At 34.2% G+C, this 16,998-nt stretch overlaps 1 protein-coding gene and 1 long non-coding RNA gene across 9 annotated transcripts in view; one reads left to right on the top strand and one right to left on the bottom strand.

Moving 5' to 3' along the window:
- Nucleotides 1-16,998, bottom strand: part of LOC123861527 (uncharacterized) — a 213,895-nt gene that overhangs the window by 12,823 nt on the left and 184,074 nt on the right. The gene's annotated exons all lie outside the window — the stretch shown is intronic.
- Nucleotides 1-16,998, top strand: part of RALGAPA1 (Ral GTPase activating protein catalytic subunit alpha 1) — a 250,249-nt gene that overhangs the window by 164,737 nt on the left and 68,514 nt on the right. For all 7 annotated transcript variants that reach the window (XM_064570955.1, XM_064570956.1, XM_064570950.1 and 4 more), the window contains one exon: nt 14,640-14,763. In XM_064570955.1, the coding sequence (XP_064427025.1) occupies nt 14,640-14,763 (124 nt within the window). The remainder of the gene's footprint in view (nt 1-14,639; nt 14,764-16,998) is intronic.

The following is a 16,998-nucleotide window of genomic DNA, read 5'->3' as shown; positions in this document are numbered from 1 at the left end:
TATTGAAGAATAGTCTATTTCCATAATTTGTTGAATAATCCATAACTTTCTCATTGATTTGATGTTTCCTTTATCAAATATTAACCGGTTTATTTCAGAGCTATCTGTTCATTTCTGTTGAGTTGTCTATCAGTTTTATGCAGATGTTAGTGATTATTATAGCTTTGTAATTTAATATCTGATAGACCCAGTCTTCTTCCTCACCCTATTCATACATATTCTTCTTTTCTTTGATATTATCACCTGTCTTTTCTTCTGGATACCTGTTAGAATTACGCTCTTGTTTTCCAGGAAAAAAATCCCATTGATATTTTGGTTTTGATTTACAATAAAACTTTCATATGCAGAGAATAAGTACATTTGCTATCATCATTCTTCCCATTCATAATCATGGTGTGTTTTTCATTTATTCTGAGACCCAGACATTACTTTTAGGGTTATTTTATTGTTGTTATGCTATTCTAAATAGAATTTTTTTCCCATTATATTTTGCTATCCAAATACTTTAGTGAATTCTCTTATTTATTTTAAACATTTTATAGTTGTCTATTCAGATCTGTTTAGGTATGTAATTATCTTACAAATAATCTCTTTTCTAAAAGTTATGCCTATTTTTGCTTACATTTTATTGCATTGACTAGAACTTGCACTACAGTGTTAAATACCTGTTGTAAGAGTGGACATCCTGTTATTGGAATCTTTTTCAGCATCTATTCAAATTTTCATATAGTTTTGCTTTCTTAACTGAGGTATATTATATGTAGTATCACTAGATTGCTAATATTAAATAATTCTTGGAATAACCTACTGGGTCATTTGACTTCCTGTTGTGTTCAATTTACTAGACTTTAATTTTGAATTAGGGTATAGCCCATTTCTAAGCATATTCTATATTTATTTAATTTTTTATCTGTTCTTACTATGTTTAAAGTTAAGATTATAGCCAGCTTCATGAAACGAATATTATCTGTTGTTTGAAAATTTGGAATAACTAGTAAAATTTCTAATTCTTTCAGTTTGTTTCATCATTATTATCCTCTGGGTTTTCTTTTAGCTCTTGGGTCAACTTCAGTGTTTTTTGGTTTTTTACAAAACTCCTTTTCATTGAGGTTTTCAATGCATACTAATACAGATTAGTACATACACACATATAATAATTCCGCTATATTCCTTTTCTCATTTTAGTTTTGTGGTATTTTTTTTTTTTTTGCTCTTTTTAAAAAATTATTTTATGTGTTCCCATATCATCCCTTCAAAATTTTTTCCCTCTAGCTTTATTGAGATAGCATTGACATACAACATTGTGATAGTTTATGGTTTAAACATAATGATTTATAAATATATATATTGTAAAATGATTTCTACAATAAGGTTAGTTAACACATTCATCACCTCACATAGTTATAATTTTTTGTGTGATGAGAACTTTAAAAATCCGCTCTCTTAGCAACCTTTAAATACATAATACAGTACTGTTAACTATAGTTACTATGCTGTACTTTACTTCCCCAGAACTTACTCATCTCACAGCTGGAAGTTTATACCCTTTGACCACCTTCACCCATTTTGCCCATTTCCCTATCCCCCACCCCTGAAACCAGTCTGCTCTGCTTCTGTGAGTTCATTTTTTTCAGATTCCACATATAAGTAAGAACATACAATATTTGTCTGTCTCTGTCTGACTTATTTCACTTAGCATAATGCCTTCAGGTTTCATCCAAGTTGTCACAAATGGCAGGATTTCCTCCTTTTGTTATGGCTGAATTTCATTGTATAGTTGGCCCTTGAAGAACACAGGAATTAAGAGCACCAACCTCACCCCATCCCCATGCAGTTCAATATCTGCATATAACTTTGACTTCCTAAAAACTTAACTACCAATAGCCTACTCTTGACTGGAGGCCTTACTGATAATATAAAGTCAATTAACATATATTTTATATGTGGTATATATTGTATTCTTAAAGTAAGCTATAGAAAAATGTTACTGAGAAAATCATAAGAGAAAATACATTTACAGTACTGTACTATATTTACTGAAAAAAAATTTGTTTATAAATAGACCCATGCAGTTCAGACCCCTCTTGTTCAAGGGTCAGCTGTACATGTATACCACATTTTCTTGATCCATTCATCTGTTGATGAACACAGGTTGTTTTCATACCTTGGCTATTGTAAACAATGCTGCAGTGAACATGGGGATGCAGATATCTCTTCAAGGTAGTAATTTTGGGGTTTTTTTGGATATATATCCAGAAGTGGGATTGCTGGATCATGTAGTAGTTCTGTTTTTAATTTTTTGAGGAACTTCTATACTGTTTCCCCTAAAGGCTGCATCAGTTTACATTCCCACCAACAGTTTACAACAAGGCTTGTCTTTTCTGTATATCCTCACCAACACTTGTTATCTCTTGTCTTTTTGATAATAGCCATTCTAGCAAGTGTGAGGTGATATTTCATTGTGGTTTTGATTTTCATTTCCCCAGTGATTAGTGATGCTGCGCACCTTTTCATGTATGTGCTGGTCATTTGAATAACCTTTTTGGAAAAATGGCTCTTTGGGTCCTTGCCCATTTTTTTTTTTTTTAGGTCCTCTTTTCTTTTTTCTTTTTGTCCATTTTAATTGGATTACTTGTTTTATTGCTGTTGAGTTGTATGAGTTCCTTAATATTTTGGATACTAACCCATTATTAGATACATATATATAGTTTGCGAATATTTTCTTCCACTTCATAGGTTGCCTTTTCATTTTGTTTATCATTGTTTTGCCATGCAGAAGCTTTTTAGTTTGATATAGTCCCACTTGTTTTGGTTTTGTTGCTTGTGCTTTCATATCTGAAAAAGCATTGCCGGGACCAGTGTCGAAGAGCTTATCCTCTATTTTTCTTCTAGGAGTTTTACAATATTAAGTCTTTAATCCATTTCATGTTAATTTTTGTGAGTGGCATAAGGTAGGGGTCCAGTTTCATTCTTATGCATATGAATATCTAGTGTAGTGAAGAGACCATCGTTCCTACATTGATATTCTTGGCTCCCTTTTCTTTTCTTTTTTTTTTTTTAAAGATTTTATTTATTTATTTGACAGAGAGATAGCGAGAGCAGGAACACAAGCAGGGGGAGTGGGAGAGGGAGAAGCAGGCTTCCCGCCAAGCAGGGAGCCCGATGTGGGACTCGATCCCAGGACCCTGGGATCATGACCTGAGCCGAAGGCAGACGCTTAATGACTGAGCCACCCAGGCGCCCTCTTGGCTCCCTTTTCAAATACTAGTTGACTATTCGTGCACGGGTTTATTTCTGGGTTCACAGTTTTGTTCAATTGATCTTTGTGTCTGTCCTTATTCCAGTATGGTTTTGATAACTGTAGCTTTGTAATATAGTTTGAAATCAGTAAATGTGATGCCTCCAGCTTTGTTATTCTGTTTTAGGATTGCTTTGGCTATTTGGTGTCTTTTATGGTTCCATATGAATTTTAGTATAGCTTTTCTATTTCTGTAAAAAAAAAAAAAAAAAGATGCCATTGGAATTTTGATAGGGATTGCAGTGAATCAATGGATTACTTTAGATAGTGTGAACATTTTAATATTAATCCATGAACCACAGGCTATCTTTCTCTTCATTTGTGTGTTCTTCAATATCTTTCATCAATGTCTCATAGTTTTCATTGTGAAGATCTTTCATCTTGGCTAAATTTATTCCTGAGCAATTTTTTGGGATGCTATTATAAATGAGATTGTTTTCTTTATTTCTTTTTCAAATAAAGAAATATGTTAGTGTATAGAAAAATGACTGATTTTGTGTATTGATTTTATATCCTGCAACTTTACTGAATTTCTTTACTAGTTCTAGCAGTTTTTTGGTGGAATCTTTTGTATTTTCTTTGTTCAAGATTATGTCATGTGCAAAAAGAGATAATCATACTACTTTCTCCCCAGTTCAGATGCTTTCTATTTCTTTTTATTGCTTGATTGCTCTGGCTATGACTTCCAATACTGTGTTGAATAGGAGTGATGAGGTTGGGCACTCTGATTTTGTTCCTGATCTTAGAAAAAAGAAGTCTTTCAGCTTTTCACCACAGAGAATGTTAGTTGTGGGCTTATCAGATATGGCCTTAATTATTTTGAGGTACATTCCTTCTATACCCAGTTTGTTGAGACTGTTTATCAAGAATGAGTATTGAATTTTGTCAAATTGTTTTGCTGCATCTGTTGAGATGATTGTATGATTTTTATCTTTTATTCCGTTGAGGTGATGTATAACATCTATTGGTTTGCATATGTTGAACCATCTTTGCATCCAGAGGATGAATCTCACTTTATCATGTTGTATGATTCTTTTTTTTTTTTTAAAGATTTTATTTATTTATTCATAAGAGAGAGACAGAGAGAGAGAGAGAAAGAGGCAGGCTCCCCGCTGAGCAGGGAGTCCGATGCGGGACTCGATCCCAGGACCCTGGGATCATGACCTGAGCCGAAGGCAGACGCTTAACGACTGAGCCACCCAGGCGCCCATGTTGTATGATTCTTTAATGTGCTATTGAATTCTATTTGCTAGTATTTTGTTGAAAATTTTTACATCTATATTCATCAGAGATGTTGGCCTCTAATTTTCTTTTCTTGTAGTATTCTTACCTAGCTTTGGTATCAAGGTAATGCTCTCCTGGTAAAATGAGTTTGGAAGTATTCCCACCTTTTCACTTTTCTGGAAGAGTTTGAGAAGAGTTGGTATTAATTCTTTTAAGTGTTGGGTAGAATTCACAGTGAAGCCATCTGGTACCGGGCCTTTCTTTGTTGGGAAGTTTTTGATTACTGCTTCCATCTGCTTACATGTTATTGGTCTGTTTAGATTTTCTGGTTTTCATAATTAAGTCTTGGTAGGTTGTACATTTCTAGGAATTTATGCATTTCTTTTAGGTTGTCCACTTGTTTGGTAAATAGTTGTTCATCATAGTCTCTTATGATCATTTGCATTTCTGTGGTATCAGTTGTAACATCTCCTTTTCATTTATAGTAATATTTATTTGGGTCCTTTTTTGTTGTGGTTAGTCTAGCAAAAGGTTTATTAATCTTGTTTATGTTTTCAAAGAACCAGCTGTTGGTTTTGTTCATCTTTTCTATTTTCCTATTCTTTATTTCATTTATTTATGCTCTAATTTTTATTATTTCCTTTCTTCTGTTAACTTTGGGCTTAGTTTATTCTTCTTTTTCTAGTTCCTTTAGGTATAATGTTAGGTTGTTTATTTGAGATAGTTCTTTCTTTCTTGATGTATGTATTTATCACTATAAGCTCCCCTCTTGGAACTGCTTTTGCTACATTCCATAAGTTATGGTTTATTGTATTTCCTTTTCTTTTTGTCTCAAGATATTTTTAATTTCCCTGTTGATTCCTTCTTTGATGCATTGGTTGTTCAGGTGTGTGTCATTTAGTTTCCCTGTATTTGTGAATTTTCCAGCTTTCCTCCTGTTTATTGATTTCTAGTTTAATTCCTTTGTAGTTGGAAAAGATACGTGATACTAATTTCTGTCTTCTTGAATTTGTTGAGACTTGTGTGTTTTAGCACATGATCTATCGTAGAAAATGTTCCATGTGCACTTGAGAAGAATGTGTATTTGCTGCTATTGGACAGAATGTTCCGTATATGTCTGTTAAGTCCATTTGGTGTATAGTATTGTTCAAATTCACTTTCTTATTTGATTTCCTATCTGGATGATCTGTCCATTATTGAGAGTGGGGTATTAATGTCCCCAACTGTTATTGTATTGCTGTGTATTTCCCTTTTCTTTTAGTACTTGGTTTATATATTTAGGTGTGCCAATGTTGGGTGCATAAATATTTATAATTGTTATATCTTCTTGATGGATTGACCCCTTTTCTTTATGATAGTAACTTTTTTTTTTTTTTACCATTTTTAACTCACAGTCTATTTTGTCTGATAGAAATATAGCTACCTTTGCTTTCTCTTGTTTATCATTTGCTTAAAATATTATTTCCTGTCCCTTCAGTTCTCATTCTCTGTTCACCCTTAAAGCTAAAATGAGTCTCCTGTAAGCAGCATATCATTTGGATCTCATTTTTTTTGTCCATTCAGCCATTCTGTGTCTTTTGATTGAAGAATTTAATCTATTTACATTTAAAGTAATTGTTGAGAGGTAAAAACTTACTAATGCCATGTCTTCATTTGTGATTTAAAGACTTTTTGTAGTAGTATGTTTGAGTCCTTTGTCATAGTCTTTTGTTTATCTGCTACAAGTTTTTTCCTTTGTGGTTACCACAAGGCTTATATAAAATATGTTATATTTATAACATCTTATTTTAAGCTGATTACAACTTGATAGATAGCATATAGAAACTTTATATTTTTACTTCTTCCTCACATTTTAGGTTATTGGTGTTACTACAATAACAAATTGTTATGTTTATGGTTATTTTAAAAACATTTTCTAACTTTTAAACTAAAGTTATAATTAATTATGCATCACCATTACAGTGGGCTTTTTTTCTTGATGCAAATAATCTACTTAATCTTTTCAAAGAAACAGTTTTTAGTTTATTATATTCTGTTTTCTAACTCATTAATTTTTATCTATTATTTATTTATAAGCTTTATATTGTTCTTTTTCTTCTAGAATTGAATGTTTTTGTCTTACTTTTATTTTTTAACAATGAAATGGTCTTAGACTATAAAATTTTTCAGAGTACAACTCCTGTCCATTTTTTTAGTCTCAGCTTAAACATCATGTTTTCTGAAATCCTTTCCCTAAACTACCTCTCTTTACCTTCCTCCCCAGTCTGTGTTTGGATCTTCCATGTGCTCTCACAGAGCCCTGTAACACTTCCCTGTCATAACATTTATCACAGTGTATTATTATTATTACTGTTATTATTCTTAGATATTCTTATTACTTCTTTCCAAAACAATTATAATAACCCTCTAAATAATCTTGAGTTCTTATATCCTAACTCTTCCCCATGATAATTTATCTTTGGTACTAAATGGTCAAGTCCTTGAGGGCAAGAATCAACTCTTTTGCTCTCTTGCTCAACATGTATTCCAGACCTCACTGCTCTACTGAAACTATCCTTCTGAAGGTTAGTATCTTGACCATTAAGTCTAGAGTTTTCTCGGGCGCCTGGGTGGCTCAGTTGGTTAGGCGACTGCCTTCGGCTCAGGTCATGATCCTGGAGTCCCGGGATCGAGTCCCGCGTCGGGCTCCCTGCACGGCGGGGAGTCTGCCTCTCTCTCTGACCCTCCTCCCTCTCATGCTCTCTATCTCATTCTCTCTCAAATAAATAAATAAAATCTTAAAAAAAAAAAAAAGTCTAGAGTTTTCTCAATCTTCAACATTTTATCTAATTAACTAAATTTAGTTAATTTAATAAGCATTTTAAAAGATTACAGCAGTTTTAGATTTACAAAATAATTGATTGCAAAGTACAGAGAGTTCCCACATACCCTTTTCCCCTACACATAATTTTTCTATCTCTTGTATCAGTGTGATAACATCTGTTAAAATTGATGAAACAATATTGATATATTAACTGAAGTCCATAGTTTACATTAGAGTTCATTCTCTGTGTTGTACATTGTATGCATTTTGACAAATGTGTAGTTAACAGGTATCCACCATTACAGTATCCTATAGAATAGTTTCACTGCCCTAAAAACCCCTTGAGTATTATATCCCCTAATTTAATACTGTAGTCTGTTCTCTAAAATGTTCTTCTCCCCGGCTTCTGTAGCACTACAATTACCTCATTCAACTCCTAATTCTCTAATTATTCCAAGTTTGTCTTCACTGGCTCATCTTTTACCTCATAACCCCCTAATATACTTATTCCCCTCATTGGGTATCTCTCCTATCTTCTTAACCCCATTCTTTCCTTGTACTTGTCTCTCAATTCTCTTGTCATGATTTTGCAGCTGCCTATTACAAATTTTTACCTGCTTCCTCCCAGGTCACCATTTTGTTCCCAAATCAGATCCTCCTCATAATTTTCTTGATTATGTTTAGAAATATCATTTCAGTCACCCAAACTTGACCATTTCCTTTCTCTTGCCCTTAGATTTTCATAACTATTGCGCCAGTTCTTATTATCCCTTCTTCTATGCTTTTCTTGCCCCCAACCCCTTGATTCATGTCTTTACTACTTTAAAGAGACTATTACAAAGAGCAAGAGATAAAGTCTATCAGCACCATTTTTCCAACAGTATTTGCTCACTTTGCGTCTCTGTCACATTTTGTTAATTCTTGCAATATTTTAAACTTTTTCATTATATTTGTTATGGTGATCTATTATCAGTGGTTATGATTTGCTGAAAGCTCAAATGATGGTTAGCATTTTTTAGCAAAAGTGATTTTTAAAATTAAAGTATGTATTTTTTTAGGCATAATGCTATTGCACACCTAATATAGTATAGTATAGTATAAACGTAACTTTTATATACACCTTATTGCTGTATTCACTTTATTGTAGCCTACAACTAAACCTGCAATATCTCTGAGGTAGGCTTGTACTTTTCTGATGGACTAGAGAGGAAAAATGAAAAGTGATGTTGTTTATACTCTTATCTTCCTAGACCATTTATAGATCCTTTATTTTCTTTGACTAGATTAACTGATTCCTATTCCTCTTGGTTGAACAACCACCAGATTTTATTTCAAATCTCAAAATTTGTATTATTACTTCTATCGCATTGTATATGCAGGGATTCAGAAGTGCTTACAACTTAGCAGACTTCACTTTGAATTTTCCAATAGTATGCTCACAGTATTTTGCCAGTTCTGTACATATTCTTACATGGTTGCATGTAAGTTGCAAGTTCATTAATTTTATGGGTGTTTTTTTCTGGTTTCTTTCCCTAGTTGTTCATTATTGTACATATTAAGCTAATGACAATATACCAAACATTTTAGCAGCAGTAGTTAGGTAAGTAGAAAAATAAGAGGGAATGGTGAGAGATTAAAATTTGACATGAAAGGCATCTGAGCTCTGCTTTTACAAATTGTAGGAAGGTCATAGATAATATAAAGGTGATTTCTCTTTTACTTTTGCATTGTAAAGATTTATGTTCTATTTTTTCCTGCATGGCACATATTTTTCTCCCTGCTTTTAGATTTATATAGTATTAGGTGAACATTTCTATTTATTTTATAAATTGTGATTTATGAGTTAATTGATAGACCTTTACCTGAAAAAAATTGAAATATTGCAAGAATTACCAAAATGTGACACAGAAACACCAAGTAAGAACACTGGAGAAGTTCCCTTTCTGCCCCAGGATCAGGATTTACACATAGTGGATTGTGCTTCCAAGTTAAATTCTTAACAGTTTTCTTGAGATGTACTTCTTTTTTTTTTTTGAGATGTACTTCTTATACCATACAGTTTACTCATTTTTAAAGTATACATGTTCTTAGTATATTCACAGGGTTGTGCAACTGTCACAACAACCTGATTTTAGAATATTTTAGTTCCTTCAAAAGGAATTCCATACCCATTGCCAGTAACTCCCCATTACCGCCAACCACCCCCTTCTCCCACTCCCCAGCTGTAGACAGCGCTAATCTACTTTCTATTTCTATAGATGTGCCTATACTGGACATTTCATATAAAAGGCATCAAACAATATATGGTCTTTTGTGGCAGGCTTCTTAGCATAGTGTTTTCAAAGTTCATCCGTATTGCAGTGTGTTCTCAGCACTTCATTTCTTTTTATTGCTGAATAATATTCCATTGTATGGATATACTACATTTTGTTTATCCATTCATCAGTTGATGGACATTTGGGTTGGTTTCATTTTTTGGATATTATGGATAATGCTGCTATGAACATTCATGTACATTTTTTGCCATGGACACTAGTTTTATAAACTTTTTTATAACTTTATAGTTTTAAACCTTATATTAAGATCTAACGTCCTTTTTGTTTGTTGTTTTTGGTGTGAGGTAGGAAGTTGCAAGGTAAGAATCCTCCTTCATTCTTTTGCTTGTACATACCCAGTTGCCCCAGCACCATTTGTTGAAAAGACTCTTCTTTTCCCATTGAATTGTCATGGTATCCTTGTCAGAAAAGCAACTGATGACAAATATAAGGGTTTATTTCTAAATCAAAGATTCTGTTCCATATACATCTGTTTGTCACTTCTATGACACTACCACAGTGCATTGATTGCTGCTGCTTTGTGGCAAGTTCTAAAATTGGGAATTATGAATCCAACTTTGTCTTCTTTTTCAAGATAGTTATGGATATTCTGGATCTTTCGTATCTTCCTGTGAATTTTAGGATGAGCTTGTGCGTTTCTATAAAAACAGGAGCTGGGATTTTGGTAGGGATTACATTAAGTTTGTAAATCAGTTCGGGGATATTATCTTAACAATATTAAGTCTTTCAGTCCATGAATGGGATTTTTTTTTAAGATCTTTAATTTCTTTTGACAGTGTTTTGTAATTTTCAGAGTATAAGTTTTATACTTAACTTTTTGTTAAGTACTTTTGTACTTACGTACCCAAGTAATTTATTATTTTTGATGGTATAGTATTATAAAAGGAATTTTCTTAGTTTTGTTTTAATTGTTCATTGTTGGTATATAGAAATACAATTGATTTTTATATGTGGTTATTGTATCTTGAACCCTGCTGAACTCATTTAATAGCTCTAAAAACTTTGCAGTCGGGGCGCCTGGGTAGCTCAGTCGTTGGGCGTCTGCCTTCGGCTCAGGTCATGATCCCAGGGTCCTGGGATCGAGCCCCACATCGGGCTCCCTGCTCAGCGGGAAGCCTGCTTCTCCCTCTCCCACTCCCCCTGCTTGTGTTCCCTCTCTTGCTGTGTCTCTCTCTGTCAGATAAATAAATAAATAAAATCTTTAAAAAAAAAAAGAAAACAACTTTGCAGTGGATTCTTTAGGGTTTTCTATATACAAAATCATCTCATCTGCAAGTGGAGGTAGTTTTACTTCTTCCTTTTCAATCACATTACTAATTCAGTCTCTTTGTAAGTGATCTGTTCAGGTGTTCTCTTTCTTCTTGAGTTGAATTTAGTAATTTGTGTGTCTCTAGGTATTTTTTCATTTAATCTATTTTATCTAATTTGTTGGTATATAGTTGTTCAGAGTTTTCCCTTACAATTCTTTTTATTTCTGTACCATATGTAGTGATGTCTCTTCCTTAGATTCTGATTTTAGTAATTTGAGTCTTCTCTTTTTTTCCTCGTTCAGTCTAACTATAAAGTTATCAATTTTGTTTATCATCTCAAAAAACCAAGTTTTGGTTTCATTGATTTTTCTGTTGTTTTTCTGTTCTATTTTATTTTATTTCCACTCTAGTCTTTATTATAATTTCCTTTTTCTTGCTTTGATTTTAGTTGCTCTTTTTCTAGTTTCTTAAAGTGGAAGGTTTAGTTATTGATGCAAGATCTTTTCATCTTTTTTAATATAGGCATTTACATCTATAAATTTATGAGTGAGCACTGCTTTGCCTGTATGCCATCAATTTTAGTATGTTATGTTTTCATTTTCATCATCTCTAGGTATTTTCTTATTTCCCTTGACATTGATTCTCTCAGTTATTTAGGAGTACATTGTTTCATTTCTACATACATGTGAAATTCCTGAAGTTTTTATCTTTTACTGATTTCTAATTTCATTCCATTGTGATTAGAAAATACACTTTGCATAATTTCAATCCTTTCAAATTTATTGAGGCTTGTTTTCTGACCTACCATATGGTCCACCCTATCGGATGTTCCTATATCTTTGAGAAGAATGTGTGCTCTACTACTGTTTTGTGGGGTGTTGTATAAATGTATTTTAGATCTAGTTGGTTTACAGTATTATTGAAGTCTTCCGTTTCCTTGTTGATACTCTTAATTGTTTTGTCCACTATTAAAAGTGGGGTATCGAAGTCTTCAATTGTGATTGTAGAAATGTCTATTTCTGCCTCCAGTTTTGTTTTTGCTTCATGTATTTTGAAGTTCTCTGTTGAGTGCATGTGTGTTTTTAATTTTCATATCTTCCTAGTAGGCTGACCTTTTAACATTATGAAATTTAGTAGGCTGACCTTTTAACATTATGAAATGTCTCTTTATCACTAATATTTTTCATTTTAAAGTCTGATATTAATATAGCCACTCCAGGTTTCTTGGTTACTACTTGCATGGTGTCTTTTTCTGTTTACTTTACTTTCAACATTATTTGTGTCTTTGGATCAAAAGTGCAGTGTTTGATCATTTGTTTATTTTCTAGTGATTTGGCTGAACTAATCCTGCAAAGTCTATTTCCCCACCATGTGCAGCCTCAGCTCTCCCTGCTCAAAAATTTTAAAATGTTTATCTTTTAGTAGGGCTACCCATGGGTTCCCCCCTGGGTTGACACAATCTACTACTAATCAAAGTTTGTATTTTGGCCCCCTTAGCCAGTTAGATTTTTATTGTTTACTGTGGATGTATGTGTGGCTTGGAGGCTGCTATCATATTCAGAATGTTTATGTTTTTTTGTCCCATGTTCACCTAGAGACTAGTAGCTTGGAGGTTTGCTCTCTGGTTGCTCCAAATAGAGTACAGCTTTGGATATGCACAGTCGTCTAGACTGCCAGGATTGACTGGATGTTATTTTAAAGTTGTGGCTACCTAAGAGTTGACCCTGAGCTCAAGTAGAGTATTTGTGAGGCTTCCCCTTGTGTTGATAGGTCTGTGTGGCTTGGGGCATTATTTCATGTCTGTCCTGCATCTTACTCTGATTGCTCCTGTGTGGGTGCAAGGTAGTACATGTGCACAGGTTTCTTCACCTGTAGACTTGACTGTGTTCCCAAGAGAACCCTTCTTGGCTATCTCTTCCTGCTTCTCTCTGTTAAAACTTCTGGTTGCTCTGCTGTTTTACTTGTGTCTGGAAGTGTTAGCTTCTCTTAATGGCTTTCCACCACACTCTCTTGTTTTTGACAAACCCATAGGCATGGAGTTCTCCAAGCTTTGTTTCAAAATCAAATCATTCCCCTCAGGCAGAGCTGCAGCTGAGTTCTTTGTCCTTATGACCTGTGTTTCACCCTGAGCAGAACACAAGTAGTGGCAGAACTCTGCCACTATACCTGAGGTGGGGTCAAGAACCAACTTTTCCTGGAGTAACACTCTCACTCTACAAGTGAACAGTTAGGGAAGGATTGGCAGTTCTTCATCTTCTTAGCTTTCACCTACTGGTGTGAAACCTCTAGCCTACTGGTAAGCTAGAGTGGGGAAGATTGGGAAAACTCAGCCTTTTGCACCTAGAGCTTCCATCGTAAGAGAAGGAGCTGGAAGAGTTAAGGGAGACATGGTTCTCAGTCACAGCTGCCTGGAATAGATTTTGTGCAGCATGGATCTGGGGAAGATGAGAAACACAGCCAGAAGCCTATTTTTCCCAGGATGAAACCATATTCCCAGTCTGGGAACTGGAGGGGAGAAGGGAACCCTTATATTGGCCTGAGTAGAATGCCCAGGATAAAGCTATAATGTGGAAGTAAAGGGGTGGGGTAAGGGATGCCAAAGACTCATTCTGTTCTTACTAGATTTGGTAGATTTTCTTGAATGAATGTTTGTCCATTTGCTGTATGCCCTTAGGACAATATGCAGAGAATTTAAATGATTTTTTTAAAAATCATTTTCACCACTTAAATTGTTATTTTGCTTGAGAAAGGGTCCGCTGAAGTTCCCCCCCCAATTATATTTTATTACTTAGGTTAGATTATCCTAACAATACATTGAATATACCAAAAGTTGCCTAAGTGTTCACCCCATAAAGTGAAATATTGCCATTAGTGAAAGCAGCTAAAATATCTGTGTTCCTGATTTTAAGTTGCTGATGTTGAAACCCACAGTCATGACCTGACAACTTCCTCAAGATATGTAGGAAAATCTGGTTGTCTGACTAACTTTTTAAAATAATTTCAGTTCTCTGGCTATGGTTTGTTTGCTTGCTTTCTAATTTCTACAAACTATAGTAGTGAAAACATTACCTCTGGTCATAAAGTTCATTAGCCCATGCTTTGTTAAATCACACTAGACCAAATGTAGTGTGCCTCACTTAACTTGGAAAGCCAAATGTCATACAAGAAATTTGTTTTTATGAACATTTTAATTTGAAGGAGATCTAAAAAAATGTCTAAGAGCTTGTCACTTATTCGACACAGTTCTATAATATTTGTGTATAAATTTCTTTTTTCTTATTCTGCACTTTGAAGAAATGGATCATTTCTCAGTCATCTCTGTATTCCTACTTATATTTCTAAAACACGTCCATTTAACTCTGGTATTTAGCCACATTGTACAACAGGTAACTCCTCAGATGCTTCATGCATTCACACATGTCTTTCCTGATACTCTTTCTCCTCTTCATTTGTCAGGTCTCACTTGCCTTCACCCAACTCAGTGTAACTTTCTCCTTTAAGTGTCTCTCTGTTTCTCCAGTCAGAAGTAATCACACCTCTCTTTTGTTCTACTGGCAAGTTTATAACTTTTCTAATTTTTTACTTATAATTACATATCTTCTTAGTAGATTACAAGATTTAATTCATTTTCATCTTTTTATTGCCACATACTGTGTACATTGAACTTAATTAATGGGTGAATGAATAAATTAATGATTAAATGAATAGTGTAATCTTTTGTTTTACAGTCGAGAGACCCACAAGATCGCAGTATTTTATGTTGCTGAAGGACAAGAAGACAAACATTCCATTCTCACCAATACAGGAGGAAGTCAAGCATATGAAGATTTTGTAGCTGGTCTTGGTTGGGAGGTATTGTTCTTAAATAATACCAAATATCATTGTATTTTTATTTGGAAGCAATGGTTTTCTATTTCTTTCTAGCTTATTTTAGAAGAATTACTTTAGGAGACTCAACAACTTAACGCCAGGTTTGTTATTGTTTCTACTTTATATCCTATCTGCGAAGACAGAAGCAGTTTGGACTTTGAAAGGAAAATTGTTGACTTTTTTTTATGAGTGAGTATTTTGTTAGTACTAAACTCCTAGGTTTAGGAGATCTGGATTTTCCTCACAGCTGTGACCAGTAGACAAGTGGTCTTCAAACTAAGATATGAATATCTTCACTATACCAAGGTCTTTAGGGTGCACATTGGCTTGGTTAGTTTTGAGGAAATTAATTTCCAGATCCCCTGGATTTTACCAAAATCTGTGCCTGAGAACTCTTCTGCAGTCTCTTGCCTCACCTTTTGTATTCTTCAACTCTGTAAAAGAAAGGCATACCACACACTCACCCAAATCCTACATTGTCCCAGAAGGTTTGTCACCCAAAACAAGTTCATTCAAGAACATACAATCTTACAATTGTAACTCAGGGTGCCTGGGTGGCTCAGATGGTTAAGCATCTGCCTTCAGCTCAGGTCATGATCCCAGGGTCTGAGATCGAGTCCCGCATTGGGATCCCTGCTCAGCTTCTCCCTCTGCCCCCCTCTCTCTCTCTCTCTCTGTCTCTTATGAATAAATAAATAAAATCTTAAAAAAAAAAGAATTGTAACTCAGAAGGGAGGTATTTATTATAGACATTTGTGTTAATACGTTCAGTTAAATCGACATATGAAGTGTCATTTTCTAACAAAGTGAATTTGATGGTGGCTGATTGACTTGTCATTAAGTTAATAGCAGGCATTTTATATGTATTGTATCAGGCAAAACTGTAGCTCTACAATTTGATGAAAATATATTTAAAGCACATATACATGTAACATACAGTACACTGGAAATTATATCTTTTGCAGCAGTTTAAACTTGTGATGAAAATTTTCATATAGTTGTTAATTCAATACATGGTTTTTTAAAATTCTTGTAGAGAGTGCATGAGCAAAATTGTTAAAGACCACTGCGCTAGACTTTATAAGCCCCTCCTAGAGGGCAGGCACTTTTATCTCACTTTTATCTCATTTCATTTTAAAAGACATCCAAGTGCCTTGTACAGGTTAAGTACATAAGCCTTTAGCATTCAGTATATATTTTTAATGGCTTATCTTACATGCTATTTCCCTTTAAGTGAGTTACTTGGGGTCTTTGTTTCTATTTGTGTATTTGTCAAATATATACAAAATATACAAATATATTTGTCCAATATATTTGTCAAATATATTTGTAATATACTTTTTTACGCAACAGATATATGAAGTTCAGTTGAGATTAGGTATGTGAAAGTGCTTTGGAAACTATAAAGAAAAATTATAAACAGATATTCGTTTAAAAAAAAACAGAACAGTATTAGTAAAAGCAAGAGACATTTGAAAAAGAATAAAGTAGGAGTACTCACACTTAGTATTTCAAAACTTAGTACAAAACAATAATCAAACAGTATGGCACTTGCACCAAGGATAGACATATTGATCAATGGAATAGAATTGAGATTCTAGAAATAAACCCATACATCTATGGTCAACTGATTTTTGACAAGTGCCAAGACCATCCAGTGGAGAAAGAATGGTCTTTTCAATAAATGGTGCCAGAACAACTGGATAGCCACATGCAAAAGAATGAAGTTGGACTCTTACCTCACCCTATATATATACAAAAATTAACTCAAAATAGATTAAAAAAACCTAATTGTAAGAGCTAAAAGTATAAAACTCCTTAAAGACAATATGAGGTAAATTTTCTTTTTTTTTTTTTCTAAAGATTTTATTTATTTATTTGAGACAGAGAGAATGAGAGAGACAGAGAGCACATGAGAGGGGGGAGGGTCAGAGGGAAAAGCAGGCTCCCTGCCGAGCAGGGAGCCCGATGCGGGACTCGATCCCGGGACTCCAGGATCATGACCTGAGCCTAAGGCAGTCGCTTAACCAACTGAGCCACCCAGGCGCCCGAGGTAAATTTTCATGACCTTGGATTTTGCTAAGGTTTTTTTTCCCTCACCTTTATGGAGCTCTAATTAATAAATAAAAGGGATTTTTACATATGATACTAAAAACATGAACAGCAAAGGAAAAATTAAATAAATTGGATTTCAGGGCACCTGGATTGGATGGCTCT

Source organism: Mirounga angustirostris, unplaced genomic scaffold (assembly GCF_029215605.1).
Source record: "Mirounga angustirostris isolate CCGP_5_RB_7025 unplaced genomic scaffold, mMirAng1.0.hap1 SCAF_9, whole genome shotgun sequence".
Taxonomy (NCBI): Eukaryota; Metazoa; Chordata; class Mammalia; order Carnivora; family Phocidae; genus Mirounga; species Mirounga angustirostris.
The sequence above is the reverse complement of the archived record's forward strand: the minus strand, read 5'-3'. Positions and strand labels throughout refer to the sequence as shown.